The 13792-nt window shown below is 37.2% G+C and overlaps 1 protein-coding gene across 3 annotated transcripts in view; it reads left to right on the top strand.

The window, feature by feature from the left end:
* The first annotated feature begins 3089 nt into the window (after window positions 1-3089).
* Window positions 3090-13792, top strand: part of oprl1 (opiate receptor-like 1) — a 76069-nt gene continuing 65366 nt past the window's right edge. Inside the window, exons 1-3 of one of the 3 annotated variants that reach the window (XM_044125141.1) lie at window positions 3090-3192; window positions 3278-3416; window positions 12647-12860. In XM_044125141.1, coding sequence (XP_043981076.1) covers window positions 12673-12860 — 188 coding nt within the window. In that variant the 5' untranslated portion in view covers window positions 3090-3192; window positions 3278-3416; window positions 12647-12672. Of the gene's footprint in view, window positions 3193-3272; window positions 3417-6380; window positions 6402-6891; window positions 6909-12646; window positions 12861-13792 lie in introns of those variants that run through there. The other 2 variants (XM_044125132.1, XM_044125151.1) reach the window with 2 other exon arrangements.

Below are 13792 nucleotides of genomic sequence, written 5' to 3'. Positions count from 1 at the left end.
GGAGTTTTTAAAGAGACAGAGGCCCAGTTTCAAGGCATGGAATAATAAAAGTCAATTTCTTTTAAGTCATATCTGGTTACATAAACATTTGGTCCGAGTTGAACTAGAGAAATGTCTCTGCCATCCACATCTTTATATCTGAATGGCAATTAAAAAACCACATCAATTAGCCGTGGGTCATCACGAGACATGGAGACGTTTAAACCAAGCATATATATATATATATACACTGAGATAAAATCCCTCAAATCAGCTGCAGACTAAAAACAAAGTGCTTTGCTGTATTTCATTGCTGCACCCCTGACAGTTTCTGAGAAGCTCAAATCACGAGGAAGGGGAATAAAATGTCTTCTTAATATCATATATCAAAAAACCAAATCCTAAAACTGAGTGTTTAAGAATTAATGCTCCTTTTTCTCATTTTTTCTCTCACATCAATTTAAATTCCATCTCTGGGTTTTGGTCTGCAGGTATCACTGAAAGTCATTAGTTCCCGATCCAATTAGTGTGCTTAATTCACCTGTAAAGAGACGCAACATCCATCTGCGACAGAAGGAATTAAGATTAATCCATACTTTGACTCTGCCTCAAAGTAAGAGCCTAATTGTATGGCTTCGATGCATGCTTCTCAGTTTGCTTTAAGTAAAGTCTAAAGTATATATAACTGAACATTAGGCACTTTAGTGAGGGATATTTTTACTTGTTTTGAACTTTTTCCACTTCGTTGTTTGGAAAAAAATGAAAAGATTGACACAATCCATCTAATAAACAGACTGATGTTTATGGGAGAATATATATTTTGTTATTGATGTGACTCTGCTCCACAGAATGAAAGCTTTATCAAAGCCATTAACAAACTGAATTAGTTCTGCACTGGACTGATATAACATGTTCATTTAGTGAGGGAAGAAAGGCACCATTAAGGAGAAATATCTCAAGAGACCCTAATTACCTCAAATGACAAGTACATGAACACAGAAACAACATAACCTCTCTGTATCTCTGCTTTTAGAAACAACAATGCTTGTGCCTTCTCTTCCTCTTCCTCTCTTGTTGCAGCAATGATTTTTCCTGTCTGTTTTCTGAATGATTCATGTAAAACCCAAATCCCTCTCCCTCCCCTTGTCCAACTCTTGGCTAACGCTAACCTTTACTGCCACCTATGTCCAAAGCAGGAAAACACCAGTACACATTTCGGTTTCTCCTATGAGATTTCTGCTTACAAGAACTTGTGACTGTTTTTGTATCAGAGGACAACTTAGCTGTGAAACAGCATGAATATTTTAGACAGAGCCGTGGTTCATTTTACTGTGCCCTGAAGAAAGGCAGTGAGATAATAACTTTCTTTCAAAAAATCTAATAAAACCAATGACAGGAAATTATATTTAAAAAATGCTCTGGGTCTTTAATACTTAAATAATGTGTGACCGTCCGTCCATCATCACATCCATCCATCCATCCATCATCCATCCATCCATCCATCCATCCATCCATCCATCCATCCATCCATCCATCCATCCATCCATCCATCCATCCATCCATCCATCCATCCATCCATACCAATCAAATTGCTTGGTGAAATCTACTCAATTTTAAAAAAGAAACTTAAACTAAATGTAAACCAGTTATAAACCCATTCATGACTTCCACTGCCTATTGTTGAGGGTCTTTGTCTTGATTTTAGGTTCTTTCTGTCTGTCTGTTGGTTACTTCTTCTTTAAATAAGATTTTTCTTTAAATCCCACAACTTGCTCTGAGATTCTGTCCATGAACATTAAAAACAATATTGAAAAAACAAAAACAATAACGGGAAATTTGTGTATAGTCAAAGTCAAACACACTGATTTCTGGTTTGTTCCAGTTAATGTACTGGTCCGTCTACGTTCTGACTGTCTATGAGACATTGATCACGCCCAACAGAACAAGAATCAGTTTACTGGTCCGCTTACATTCTGACTTTGGGTAGTGGGAGGTTGAGGTTTTGGCTTGTACAGCTTATCTAAAGCCATACCACATTATCTTAAAGACGTTTGAATCCAAACCTTGACTAGACCTTTCCAAAACCTTCATTTTGTTCTTCTTAAGCCCATTGAGAGAAAGACTTTCTGGAGTTCTTTGGACCATTGTACCACTGTACAACCCAAGTTTGGTTGAACTGAAGCTTGCCGACTGATGACTGAAAAATTCTTCTTCTGGATTTTTTGCAGAAACAATCTTTTCTGCAAAACATTCCTCTTAATGAGGAGAAGCAGCACTGAGAGAAGCTCATATAATGATGCAAAGCTCTAACAGGTGTTTGCTAATTACTGCTGGCTAGTCTGAAGGAGCTGAGTGGGAGAGTCACAGGGAAGGGCTGCTCTGTGAGGTCAAAGCCTGTAAAGTGCTGCTCAGAGGAGGAGCTTTGTCCTCGAAGGCGGAGCTAGGTCCACCCAGGCGTTTTTCACAGCTGAATTGTTGCCATGGAGATAAAAGGATTTCTAAAACATGCATCAAAGTATCAAGGAAACACTCCAGGCACGTTTTTGAGGAGGGGATAACAATATAGCATGTGAACTTAAAAAGGTTTTAAGCTTCTTCTTGGTTAAAGTCATTGACTTTTAAGTCATGTGTGTGATTTTAGCAGCCATCTGTATCACTTTCTCTGCATCCTGCTGCTTCAATCTTTCATTAATAGACAGTTTAAACAATTCTGAAATAAAACATGCTTGCAGATTTTTTTTAATATTGTGTAGTTATTTCTTGTTTCCTACCCTCTCAGACCTTTTGTCCCATAGCCACAGGTTCTTCATGAAGTATATATATATATATATATATATATATATATATATATATATATATATATATATATATATATATATATATATATATATATATATATATATATATATATATATATATATATATATATATATATATATATATATATATATAGACAACTGTTGGAACACAACACAGAGCACGCAGGTTATGCTACAGCAGGGATGGGGGAGACGGAGAGGAGGGAGTGGTTGAGCAAACCTCCATCGATCAGAGAGAAGGAGAGAGAGAGGCAGGACAAGCATCTCCACTCTGCGTGTTCAGCCCTCCGGACTCCTTCCTCCTCCTCCTTCTCCTCCTCCTCCTCCTCCTCCCGTGGCTTTCTGCCTGCTGATGCTTACTGGAGGTGAAGCTGTTTCTCTTGCTTTCATCCCGGTAAATTCAGCCAAGATCGACCTCAATTTTTCCTCCTTTTTTTTAAATTCGCATTTTTGACCTCCCATCTCTGATGACAGCGCAGGTGATCAGTTGGTTACCAGACAAACCCTGAGTGAGACGGAGCGATTCAGTCCCAGAAGAGTGGACGGGAACGCGGAGAGGGAAGCTGCAACTTCTCGGGATTGTGTCCGCCGCTCGGAACTCAGATTCTATCGGCACCGGTAAGGGCGGATTGTGCGCAGCCTGCCGCAACAAAGCTATTTGTTTCCCAGCTCTCTCTCTCTCTCTCTCTCTCTCTCTCTCTCTCTCTCTCTCTCTCTCGCACACACACACACACACACACGCATACACTCACTCTCTCATATTATAGTGTGTGTGTCCCGGACCACCGCAGCGCGCGCTGCAGGAGAACACGCGCCCCTGCCCGGGTGTATTCCTGTCGTTGTGTTTACGTCGCGTGCTGCTTCAGGTGAAAGGTTGTCACGAGAGAGAGCCACAGCGCGTGACACACCAGTAAAGTATTGCATCCGCGTGCTCGTGGAGCAAATGGTGTTTGTTTCCAGAGAGCTCGGTGCGTGTAAGTGCTGGTCTAATTGTCCTGCTGTTGTGTTTTAGTGCCCCGTTGAAAGGCAGAAAAAGCTGGAAGTTTGGAAAGTAAATTTACTTTGAACACCTGCCGGGACTGACGTGCATCTTCTGTTTTCTGATTGGACAGAAGGCTATTGTTACTGTGGCGAGTACACAAATGGTGTTTAAATTCTGAGCAGATTGATCTTTATGTTATCCCAAAACGTCCTAAAACCCCACAAATCACCGCTGTTGTGAAAAAAGTCACAAATCTAATTGATTTATTTGAAATAAGTCTTAAATTGAAATATTCCAGGGTCAGAGGTGGCGACAAGGTCTGCAGGGAGTTTGTTCCCGAGATTTAATCTATAAATGTGATCCAGACCTAATGAATTCACTTTATTTATGTGACACCTTTTCAAAACAAAATTCTGACTTCACAGCAATATAGTTTTAAAAATTTAATTATATAGACAGATTCACTGCAATCCCTCACACCAAGCAAGCATGTGGTGACAGTGGAAAGGAGCATCTATATTTTAGCAGGAAGAATAATCCAACAACTTAATGTTTCTGCAGGGGAACAACTACTTTCTATCCTTTTGTTTCTTCACCTAGAGAAAGATCAGATCTGTACAGTACAATCAAATCTATAGATTTAAAACAAGACGAGGAGACACAACAACAAGTCAGTGGTTCTCAAACTGTCAGCTTTTACTCCTTCATAATTTATTCATCACTGAAACATTCCTAATTAAATCAAAGCTTAAGGTGTTAATTTGCAATCATTTGTAAATTAATCATGCTGATTGAACCTTTATGACATATCAGGGGACAATTTGCTTACTATTAAATACTATGTGAACTTTAATTTAAAACATAAAATGTGAATCATTGATTTTTTTACTACTATGAATTATTCCGTGTTTAAGCAGTCATGTTTTATAAAATTTAAGAGTTTACAATACTATATTGATGTAGTTTTAAATAAAATCACAAAAAACATCTGATAATTGATTTAATATTTAATGACTATTAAAAAAAAATCACATGACCTGTCTAAGCCAATCAAAACAGAGACAGACCTAAGAAGCTGTTGGCTATCTGCTCATTCACTTACTTATAGCTAAACCTTCTTACTGAAAACATGACATCAGTTTAGTTTTAAATTTTCACAAACTATGGAAATAAACTGTCATAAAAAGGTGAAATATGAGTCATTTATTCAACTGAATATTAAAATAAAAAAATGTATCACAGTCCCTTTTCCTTTAATTTTAGCTCTGATCTCTAGGAAAGCAAATTGACTCTTTTGAAGAATTATTCACACATATAAGTATTTTAATGGTGATTTCTTAGAGCAGACTATATAGAGATAATAGAAAGTTATTTTGAATCCAGTTTTATTAAACTTGGTTCAAAATGCTCCCCTGCTGGGTTATGAATTGATGCCCACTCAGATCCCATAGTAGACAGCACTATTTTGCATAAAAAAGAAAGGTTATTACAAAATTAATCACAAAACTCGCAGGGGTAAGAGATAGCAATGGGGCAAAATCATCAGCACTTTACATAATAAAACAACAACTTCAAAGGAAAAAGCTTTAGTTTGCTAGTTAAAATTCAGATTAAAATCAAAACGTTTACCTTCAGTTTTTTAATAGATTTCTAATTTCAAGTGACCAAAACTGTGAGAGGTTTTATTACAACAAATGAAATGAGAAATAAAGTCGGAAATCTTTATGAAAAATAATTTTTTTTAACAGGATTAGTTACATATTAGCTAAAGAATAAACATTTTAACTTCAGAACAACCTTTATGTATATTCTGCCTAATGTAATTTAATTATATATATATAAAAAATAAAATTCATAATTGACCTCCATCCTTCACATATTAACGAGCAGCATGTATCGTTGTTGGATAATTAGGTTAAATATGTCATAAATACAATATTGTATACAATATAAAAGAAAGTAATAAATATCTTTTAAATAATATTTTTGCAGGAATTAAATCCCTGTAAATACTCTGCTTACCTTAAATTTATCTGAAAGTGTGTTTGCCTCATGCTGCTCGTCAACCTGCAGTGAGGATCCTTCAAAGAGAAGAAGCTTGCTGGGTAATTGCTACTATTTCACTGCATGATTACATTTTGCATCTTTAAGCATTTTGAATCTCTGTGAGGTGGGAAAATATTTTGAATGTGGAGAAAACTCAAGTGCTGATCTCCTCATTTTTCTTTTTTCGGTTTTTAAGTATTCCTGATGACATAAGCAGCTTTAGTTTTAATGAAGAGCTCACCTTTTCTAAACTTTTTTCCTTCAATTATATTCTGGGTGGCAGCAGCAACAGTTGAAAAAGAATCTCTCATAAGGCTCACAGTTTTCAGAAGTCATCAATCATTACTGTTTTTATTTTAAGCATAATGCTTATGTAACGCAGGTTATTTTGGGGCAACCCAGATATTTTTAATAACTGATGTTTTGTCTCTCTCTGACGTTTTGTCTCCTGCCAACCACTAGTACTAAGGTTGAAATCCTGTGAGATTTTGTGGGATTTGAGTTTTTAAAAGTGGGGCAGTGCCTGTTGTTTGGAGCATGTGGAGGACGGGGAAGTTAAGGGCTGGCTGCTGCAGGTGCTCTTTAAATTGTTTTAAATTATTTGTTTTTCTTTTCTGATTATGGTATTCTTACTGATATGCCTACAGTTTCCAGATGTCTCTAATCTTCTGTAGAAAGAGTTTTTTTGGATTTAGAAGAAACAAATTTGTTTGTCCTGTTGTTAAGATTATGCTAATGCTAACATTAGCATGCTGTATTAAAGCTAATGCTACGTTTTGGTGTTGAATTGTGACCATTGAGCTAATTTGTTCAGTACTGTTTGATGAAAGGGTTGTATATTGTCTGATGGTTCAACATTTAACATTCAGTTCTATTATTAATGAAGATGAATAATCTGTTTGAATTAATGCCATGAAACTGGGTTATGATAACCAGTTAAAGGAATCCGGTATACGTTTGTATATTTCCATGTACTTATAGGAAGGAAGTGTTTATGGTATTAACAATGATTTGATATTGACTAATATTGAGGAAATGGACTTACTGTTGGTCCTGTGTATTCAGGCCCGGTCCATTTGATGGTGAGCCACCAGTAGCCCTCTGGCATAAGGAGCCTGGAGGTTAAACTGCTGGATCTCCAGCCGTTCCAACACTGTTTCTGAACTGATTCTGTTCAACATCTAAACCTGCTAAAGACTCATTCAGTCTTTTGGTTTTAGGATCGGTGACCGATTGGTCTAAAATCGGTTTTGGACTTTTACTACTTGTGCTGGATCTTTATCAATTTATGGAGACTTTTGAAATAATTCAATCATCAACTTCTTTGGAAATATTTGTGGTTAATGGAAAATATATACAAGTTTAGCTTGTATATAATTTAAATATTTTATAACTATAGTATAAATCACCATTTTCTTTTTTGTGTTGACACTGATTCTCCCTGAGTCGTATCTCTTTTTTTTCCCACCAGGGGGTCTTTTTGTGGGCTTTAGTGTCCCTTATATGACAGTAGGCTGACAGGAAAGAAGGAGGGAGAGGGGGGAAGACATGCGGCATCGGCCGGGTACGGGAATTGAACCCGCGACAGCCGCGTTGAGGACTCAAATAAGGGTTGCGCTATCCCCTACGCCACCACAGCACGCCCCCCTGAGTTGTATCTTTAAGTCTTCTGATAAATTGCCTCTTACTTGAATTACTTATCACCTTATTTTAAATTGATTGCTGCAACATAAATGCTGCACTCAAAACCATATTTAATGCCAAAATGCACAACAGGGTTTTATAAGTCTGAGCAATTTGATGTTGAATTTAACTATTTCATCCATTTCCAATGCGGTTGATACACAATTGTCTGCCACCATTCTAAGAAAGGATTTCACTCTAAAAGACGTTTTCTAAAGGGCCTGAGTAACACCAATCAGTTCTTGTTCCGGTTCTGTTTGGGAACTTCAATTGATTTTATTAACGGAGACTGCAGGTTTGAGTTCTCCTGGCTCCTGGTTGACATTTTATGATTTATGGATTTGATTGTGTGGCTTGTGTTTGTATGAACTGGATGGTATGCCACTGGATTTGAGTCTGAAGCTGATTGCATTAGCTCCAGTTGTAACTGGATTGTTCTGGAATGAATTTAACTGGACTAATTGGATTGGATGTAACTGGATTTGAGTTTGACCCGTATGATTTTCTGTTTGTTTGTTTTTGTAAAGTGTCTTGGAGGACTCTTGTTGGTAATTGGTTTTATTCTAAATAAACTCAGCTGAAGTGAACTGTATCCCCGGTCTGATAAGCCTGTGAAGTTGCAGAACCAACCTGCTTTGTTGTTGCTAGCTAAGGGTTGATGCAATAAACCTCTGCCCCTCTGAAAGCTCCAGTATCAGCCTTAGACACAACAAAAAGAAACACTGCATAACATATTTACCGCTTTAGAGACGTGAAGCAGGAACAGTATTTTATTTCTACTTGACCTTAGGCATTAAAACAAATGTAAACACATGGGCAGGTTGAAAATAAGCAGAGACTGTGACTTCCTCTGGTTTACCTGAACTGTTTGGGCTTATTAACAACTGTTTGTGTTAGATGTTTCCTCTGAGGAGGCAGTGAGCTGAACCAATGTTTGGTGCCATGTACCTGCAGACTCCTTTTTCTGATAACATTTGTGTATATTTAGTTGGCAATATTTATTCCTCGCTTGCCTCTGTTTAATTTCCATCCCAGTTTTCTTCTGTTATTTCTCTAAAATGCAACTGCTTGGGCTTCTTGACATCTCCTTTACAGATGTGGGTCTTAAGTAGTGCGCTGTGGTATGTGTAGTTGCTTCTTTTTCCCCCAAATAATACAATCAGGCACACATCCTTTAAAACTTAGATTGTTTACTGAATATCTGATGAATTTTAAAGACTCCAAGGCACAGCAGCAAAAACCATTTCTTTGTTTTCTAGAGAATAGTGTCCCCTAGTGGCTCAATTGGAGTGTTGCACATAAGAATAAAATCATAGGAGTCATTTCTGGCTCTTGTGAGCTGGTTGTATATACATGCATGTAAACTGACATTTTTAATGCATGAAAATCAGGAACTCTTCTCGAGAATAAGAAAAAAACAAATGAAGTCATGCATTGTTTTATTTAAAATGACAAGAGAAAGTTTTGGTGTCTACACACTCCGGTTTTTATTTTACACTTTCTTTACTATTACTAATTACACTTTCTGAGCTGTTTGAAACAAGCTTTGTTGCAATAGGTTGTCAATTTGTTTCTTGATTTTATTTATTTCACTTTGGCTCTTATCCTCCTGATTGCACTGACTGAACAAATTAAAGTTGTTTTTACATGTTTGTCCAAACTTGTGAAGCTATTGGTATATCTAAATGTGTTGTAGAAGTTATCAAATAAATTAGTAATTTAGTAGATTTGTGTCAAACGTTTCCAGTCAATACTATTGTATCAATATCAGCCGATGCTACAAATCAGATATCAGTATTGGAAGTAAAAAAAGTGGATCAGTGCATCCCTAATTTTAGCTGGATGTTTGCCATTGTGCCAAACTTATGCTATTTTATTTTTATTTATTTTTTGCTATTGTTGCAAGATTCTGGATTCAACACACCTTTACAAAATGGCGGCAGTCAAAGGTTGGCAGATGAAGAAGGCAAACGCCACTATTCTGTAAACTTTCTGAAGGTGCCTCAGATTTTAACTCCACTTTTAGTTATTTTAGAGAAAATCCCTTCAAGTACTGGGGGCACTTTTATTATTTTTTCAGATATCTGAACTAAAATGCAAAGTTAAGAAAAATATGTACTGACACCACTAAGACCTGAAAAACTGGAAAACACAACATCACTCACTGGGAGTGATTCCTGACTTGTCAGCCATGATTACATTCTTCACTGCTGGTGATAGAAATTTTACATGACAGAGAAAAAATGGTTTATTAAAATACAACAAATGCAATGTGAAAGATGAGAGCTTTAATGAGTTGGCACATCAAATGTGTTGTCAAGTGCAAGATGTCACGTTGTTGCTTCATCAAAACCAAAGCATGAACAAATGGTCTTTAATCTGATGTTTTCAGTTTTAGTCAAAATTATTCATACGCTCGTCAACAGGAATATCGTTTGATTTCATGGATTCCAGTTATGATGCTGCAGCTGCACGGCTGCCTTGCATGAAGAAGGTTCTGGGTTTGAATCCCAGCCTGGGGTGTTTCTGCATGGAGTTAGCATGTTCTCCCCGTGCATGGCTGGTTCTGGAGGGGTTCTCCTCTCACAGCCCAAACCTGTTAGGTTAACTATTCTATCCAAATTGGTTGTTTATGCTGTGGCTCTGTGTGATGGACTGATGTTTCACCCGCCTCTCGCCTAGTGACTGGTGGAGGTTTTCACTGTGATGGATGGATTTTAATCACTTATTTGAACTGTTTTATCTCTCCTGGTTAAAAAGATGATGCAACAGATTCTTTTAGTAACAGGTTTTGGTGTGCAAGTTTGCTTTTATTGTGACTTTGTTTCTAATCCACACAAGGGATCTTACAGGCTCAAATATATACACACACCCTCTGATATTTGACTAAACAAACTTTAACAAACTGCAGAAAAATCGACTCTTCTGGAATAATCCTGGTTAATATTAATTAATATTAATATTCCGCCTCCCTTCAGAATTGGTAGAGCTCATTTAAAGTGTCTTCTTGTCACAGACCAGGCTTTGGAATAAAGTTCATACATTTTTAAAAGTTTTCCAACGTCATCTTTGATTATTATGCTGTTGGAACTGAGACAGTGTCTCTGTTTCAATTGTTGATTTTAGTTCAGTTAAACTCTTTATTCTGAAGCTGCCACACATATTGATTGGCCAGGTTAAAGCTGCAGTATGTAACTTTTATAAAACAATTTTTTACAGATTTGTTGAAACGGTCACTATGACGGTATGATAGAAGACAGAATCTGAAAAAATGCATCTTCTCTTCCTTCTCTCAGTGTTACGACCACAGTTGATCAGTGGATGTAAATTTCTGACCTTTTTTTTGGTTGTGAAGACATGAACAATGCTGAACACAACAGACTATGGTTAAAATAATAATAATCGGATTAATCATCATTTACTGAAGTAATCGTCAATTAATTTAGGAACTGATTAATCGTTAACTGGATTAAACAAACTAGAAAAAGGTTTTTCACATGTTAGAACCTTTTTTGTATCCTTGGTCCAGTAATGTAGTGCTATGTTATTGAATTTTAGGCAAAAACATTTTTATTTACCTAATTAAAAAAGTGACTAAGCGATTTATTTTTGTCTTTTAATGTATTTCTAATATTGTATAAAAAAGACTTAAATGGTAAATGAATTATTTAAATCAATCGATTAATTGTCTGAATAATCTATTAATAGGTGACTAAACTAACAGTTAGTTGCAGCCCTACAAAAGCCTCCACTGCATTGATTTGAAGTGATTTAAAGTGAAGCCCAGATATCCGTCATCATGTGCCGAGACCTGAACTCATGCTCACCAAAACATGAGAGTCATTAATGTTGCTTTGTCCTCTCACACGTACCTAAAGTGTTATACAGCAGCCCACCCGGCGCGGCGTTGCAGCCTTACATGGAAACACAGTAAAGGCTCTGACTTTAACTCCTTATTCATCAAAGCTCACACACAAATACACACACACTGCTGCTGCAGCAGAGCCTGCAAAAACCAAAACCTGCCGTGTGTTATTGAAAACTCTGGACAACAAGAGACCAGGCAGGAGTGGAAAACGATGTAGACAGATTTGGAGGGAAAAGTGAAGAAAGAGTGTAGGAATGGAGGCATACTGGAGTGTTTTAATTTAATGCCTGAACCCGGAGCTGAGCAGTAACCCAGGGGAAATTCAGCTGCACAGTGAAGTTACTTTTCTTTTTTCTTTTTGATGTGATGAATATTCATGAATAGCAGGAAGATGGAGGCTGATGGTTCACGCCGTCCTTTTGATGTATTGCTGATGCAGGCTGCATGCAGCGGTGTTGCAGTGTTTCCCACTGAATTAGATTGTTCTTGTGGCAGCAGCTGATGTCGGCGGTGGGAGGCGTGTGTGTGATGAGACAGAGCCTCACACACACCTGAATATGTGACTCCTACTGTTTATAAAGTCTCCACTGTGAGACTTTATTTATTTACCTTAACAATATGTTCAGCTGCCTCCTGTTTACTACAGAAATACCGATTATTGCAACCTGCAAATAATCTTAGTTATTTAGAGTAACATTAATTAGAACAGTTGGTTGCCAACTTTAAGCTAGTGGACCACCAGCCTGCCTGTTAATTTTTCTATAGCATATAACTCCAGATTATTGGAGAGAAATATGCCAATTCATGCAGTATATCTGAAATAATCAGAAAAAATGACTGCTTGGGAAGCTGAAATTCGTTGGCACTTTGCTACATGTTATTGTCCTTGGTGCTGATTGGCTGCAGCCCAACCAAAAAAGGTAGACAGTAGATATCTGCTGTGTGTGAAAGCATATTAACATATATTTGGTTTTTGACAGTTGTGAATGTTCAGAGTGCAAAGTGTCTCAATTTTGCTGCTTGGAAATTTGAACATCAACCACAATAAAAATACTGACCTGGCGTTTAACAGAAACGGTTCAGTTATCAGTCAGTGAGGTAAGGAAAATGTGAATTACACAGAGAATGTAAACATCTGGCCTCAAACATTGTTGTCAGAAGTTCTCAAAATTGGCGTTGAAAAGCAGATCATCATAATGAAATCTTTCTTTGTGGCTTGCAGCATGCTAGCTGTGGCGTTAACACGTTTTTCCTGTCTCTCTTGTCCAGGAGCGCCGTCTTCATTTCATCCAGACATGGATTTTCTGGACCTGCGGTTCTTCAACAACTCCTTTTTCAACGATAATTTCACCGATGACTTCAACAAGACAGAGACAGACGCCCTGCTGCCAGCGGGCTTCAGGGTCACCATCGTGGTGGTCTACATGATTGTCTGCGTCTTCGGCCTGGTGGGGAATTTCCTGGTCATGTACGTCATCATCAGGTGAGCCGAGAACGCTTTCTTTATGTTTAGCAGGTTTTTTTACAGTGACGTCAACGCTGCATGTCTAGCAGCTGAACCAAATGCAAACAGGCCACTTTTTTAACATTTCATTTAATTCCTCCTGGTAAGTATGTATCAGAAGCAGGTCAATTTCATTTTAAGAATAATAAATCTGTAGTTAAATTGAAAAATCTTATTTAGCTTTTATTTTGTAGTGTGAGACTGAAACGAAAAACAAACAAAGCAAAACAACACCTTTTTTGTAAAACTTTTGTGTTTTGTTGTTATTTGGTGCCCAGAAGTAGAAACTTTTACTTGAGTAACTTTTTGAAAAATGTAATTTCACAAGACTGTCATCTTTACTTTTTTCTTAAGTAATGTTATTATGAAGGTATATTATGCTCAATCTATGCATAATCTACCAAATGTGAATAACTTCTCTAAATAAAAAACCATCATATTTAACTAGAAATACGAACACAACTACTGATGTGTTAAAACGAGACTTTAATCTATCTATCTATCTATCTATCTATCTATCTATCTATCTATCTATCTATCTATCTATCTATCTATCTATCTATCTATCTGTCTGTCTGTCTGTCTGTCTGTCTGTCTGTCTGTCTGTCTGTCTGTCTGTCTGTCTGTCTGTCTGTCTGTCTGTCTGTCTGTCTGTCTGTCTGTCTGTCTGTCTGTCTGTCTGTCTGTCTGTCTGTCTGTCTGTCTGTCTGTCTGTCTGTCTGTCTGTCTGTCTGTTTTTTTATTTATAAAAACATCTTGTTACTTTTTATTTGAGTAAAAAGATGCAGAAGTAATGTTTTCTTACCGGAGTATAATTTTGCTGCCTTGCTTCATCGACCCACTCTAACAGTTCGATGTTAGAGTTGGTCTAACATCGACATGTTAGACCCAGATGTCGATGTTTTGTTTGT

This window comes from Gambusia affinis, linkage group LG01 (assembly GCF_019740435.1).
Source record: "Gambusia affinis linkage group LG01, SWU_Gaff_1.0, whole genome shotgun sequence".
In the NCBI taxonomy this organism is placed as follows: domain Eukaryota; kingdom Metazoa; phylum Chordata; class Actinopteri; order Cyprinodontiformes; family Poeciliidae; genus Gambusia; species Gambusia affinis.
This window is presented reverse-complemented; position numbering and strand designations above follow the sequence as displayed.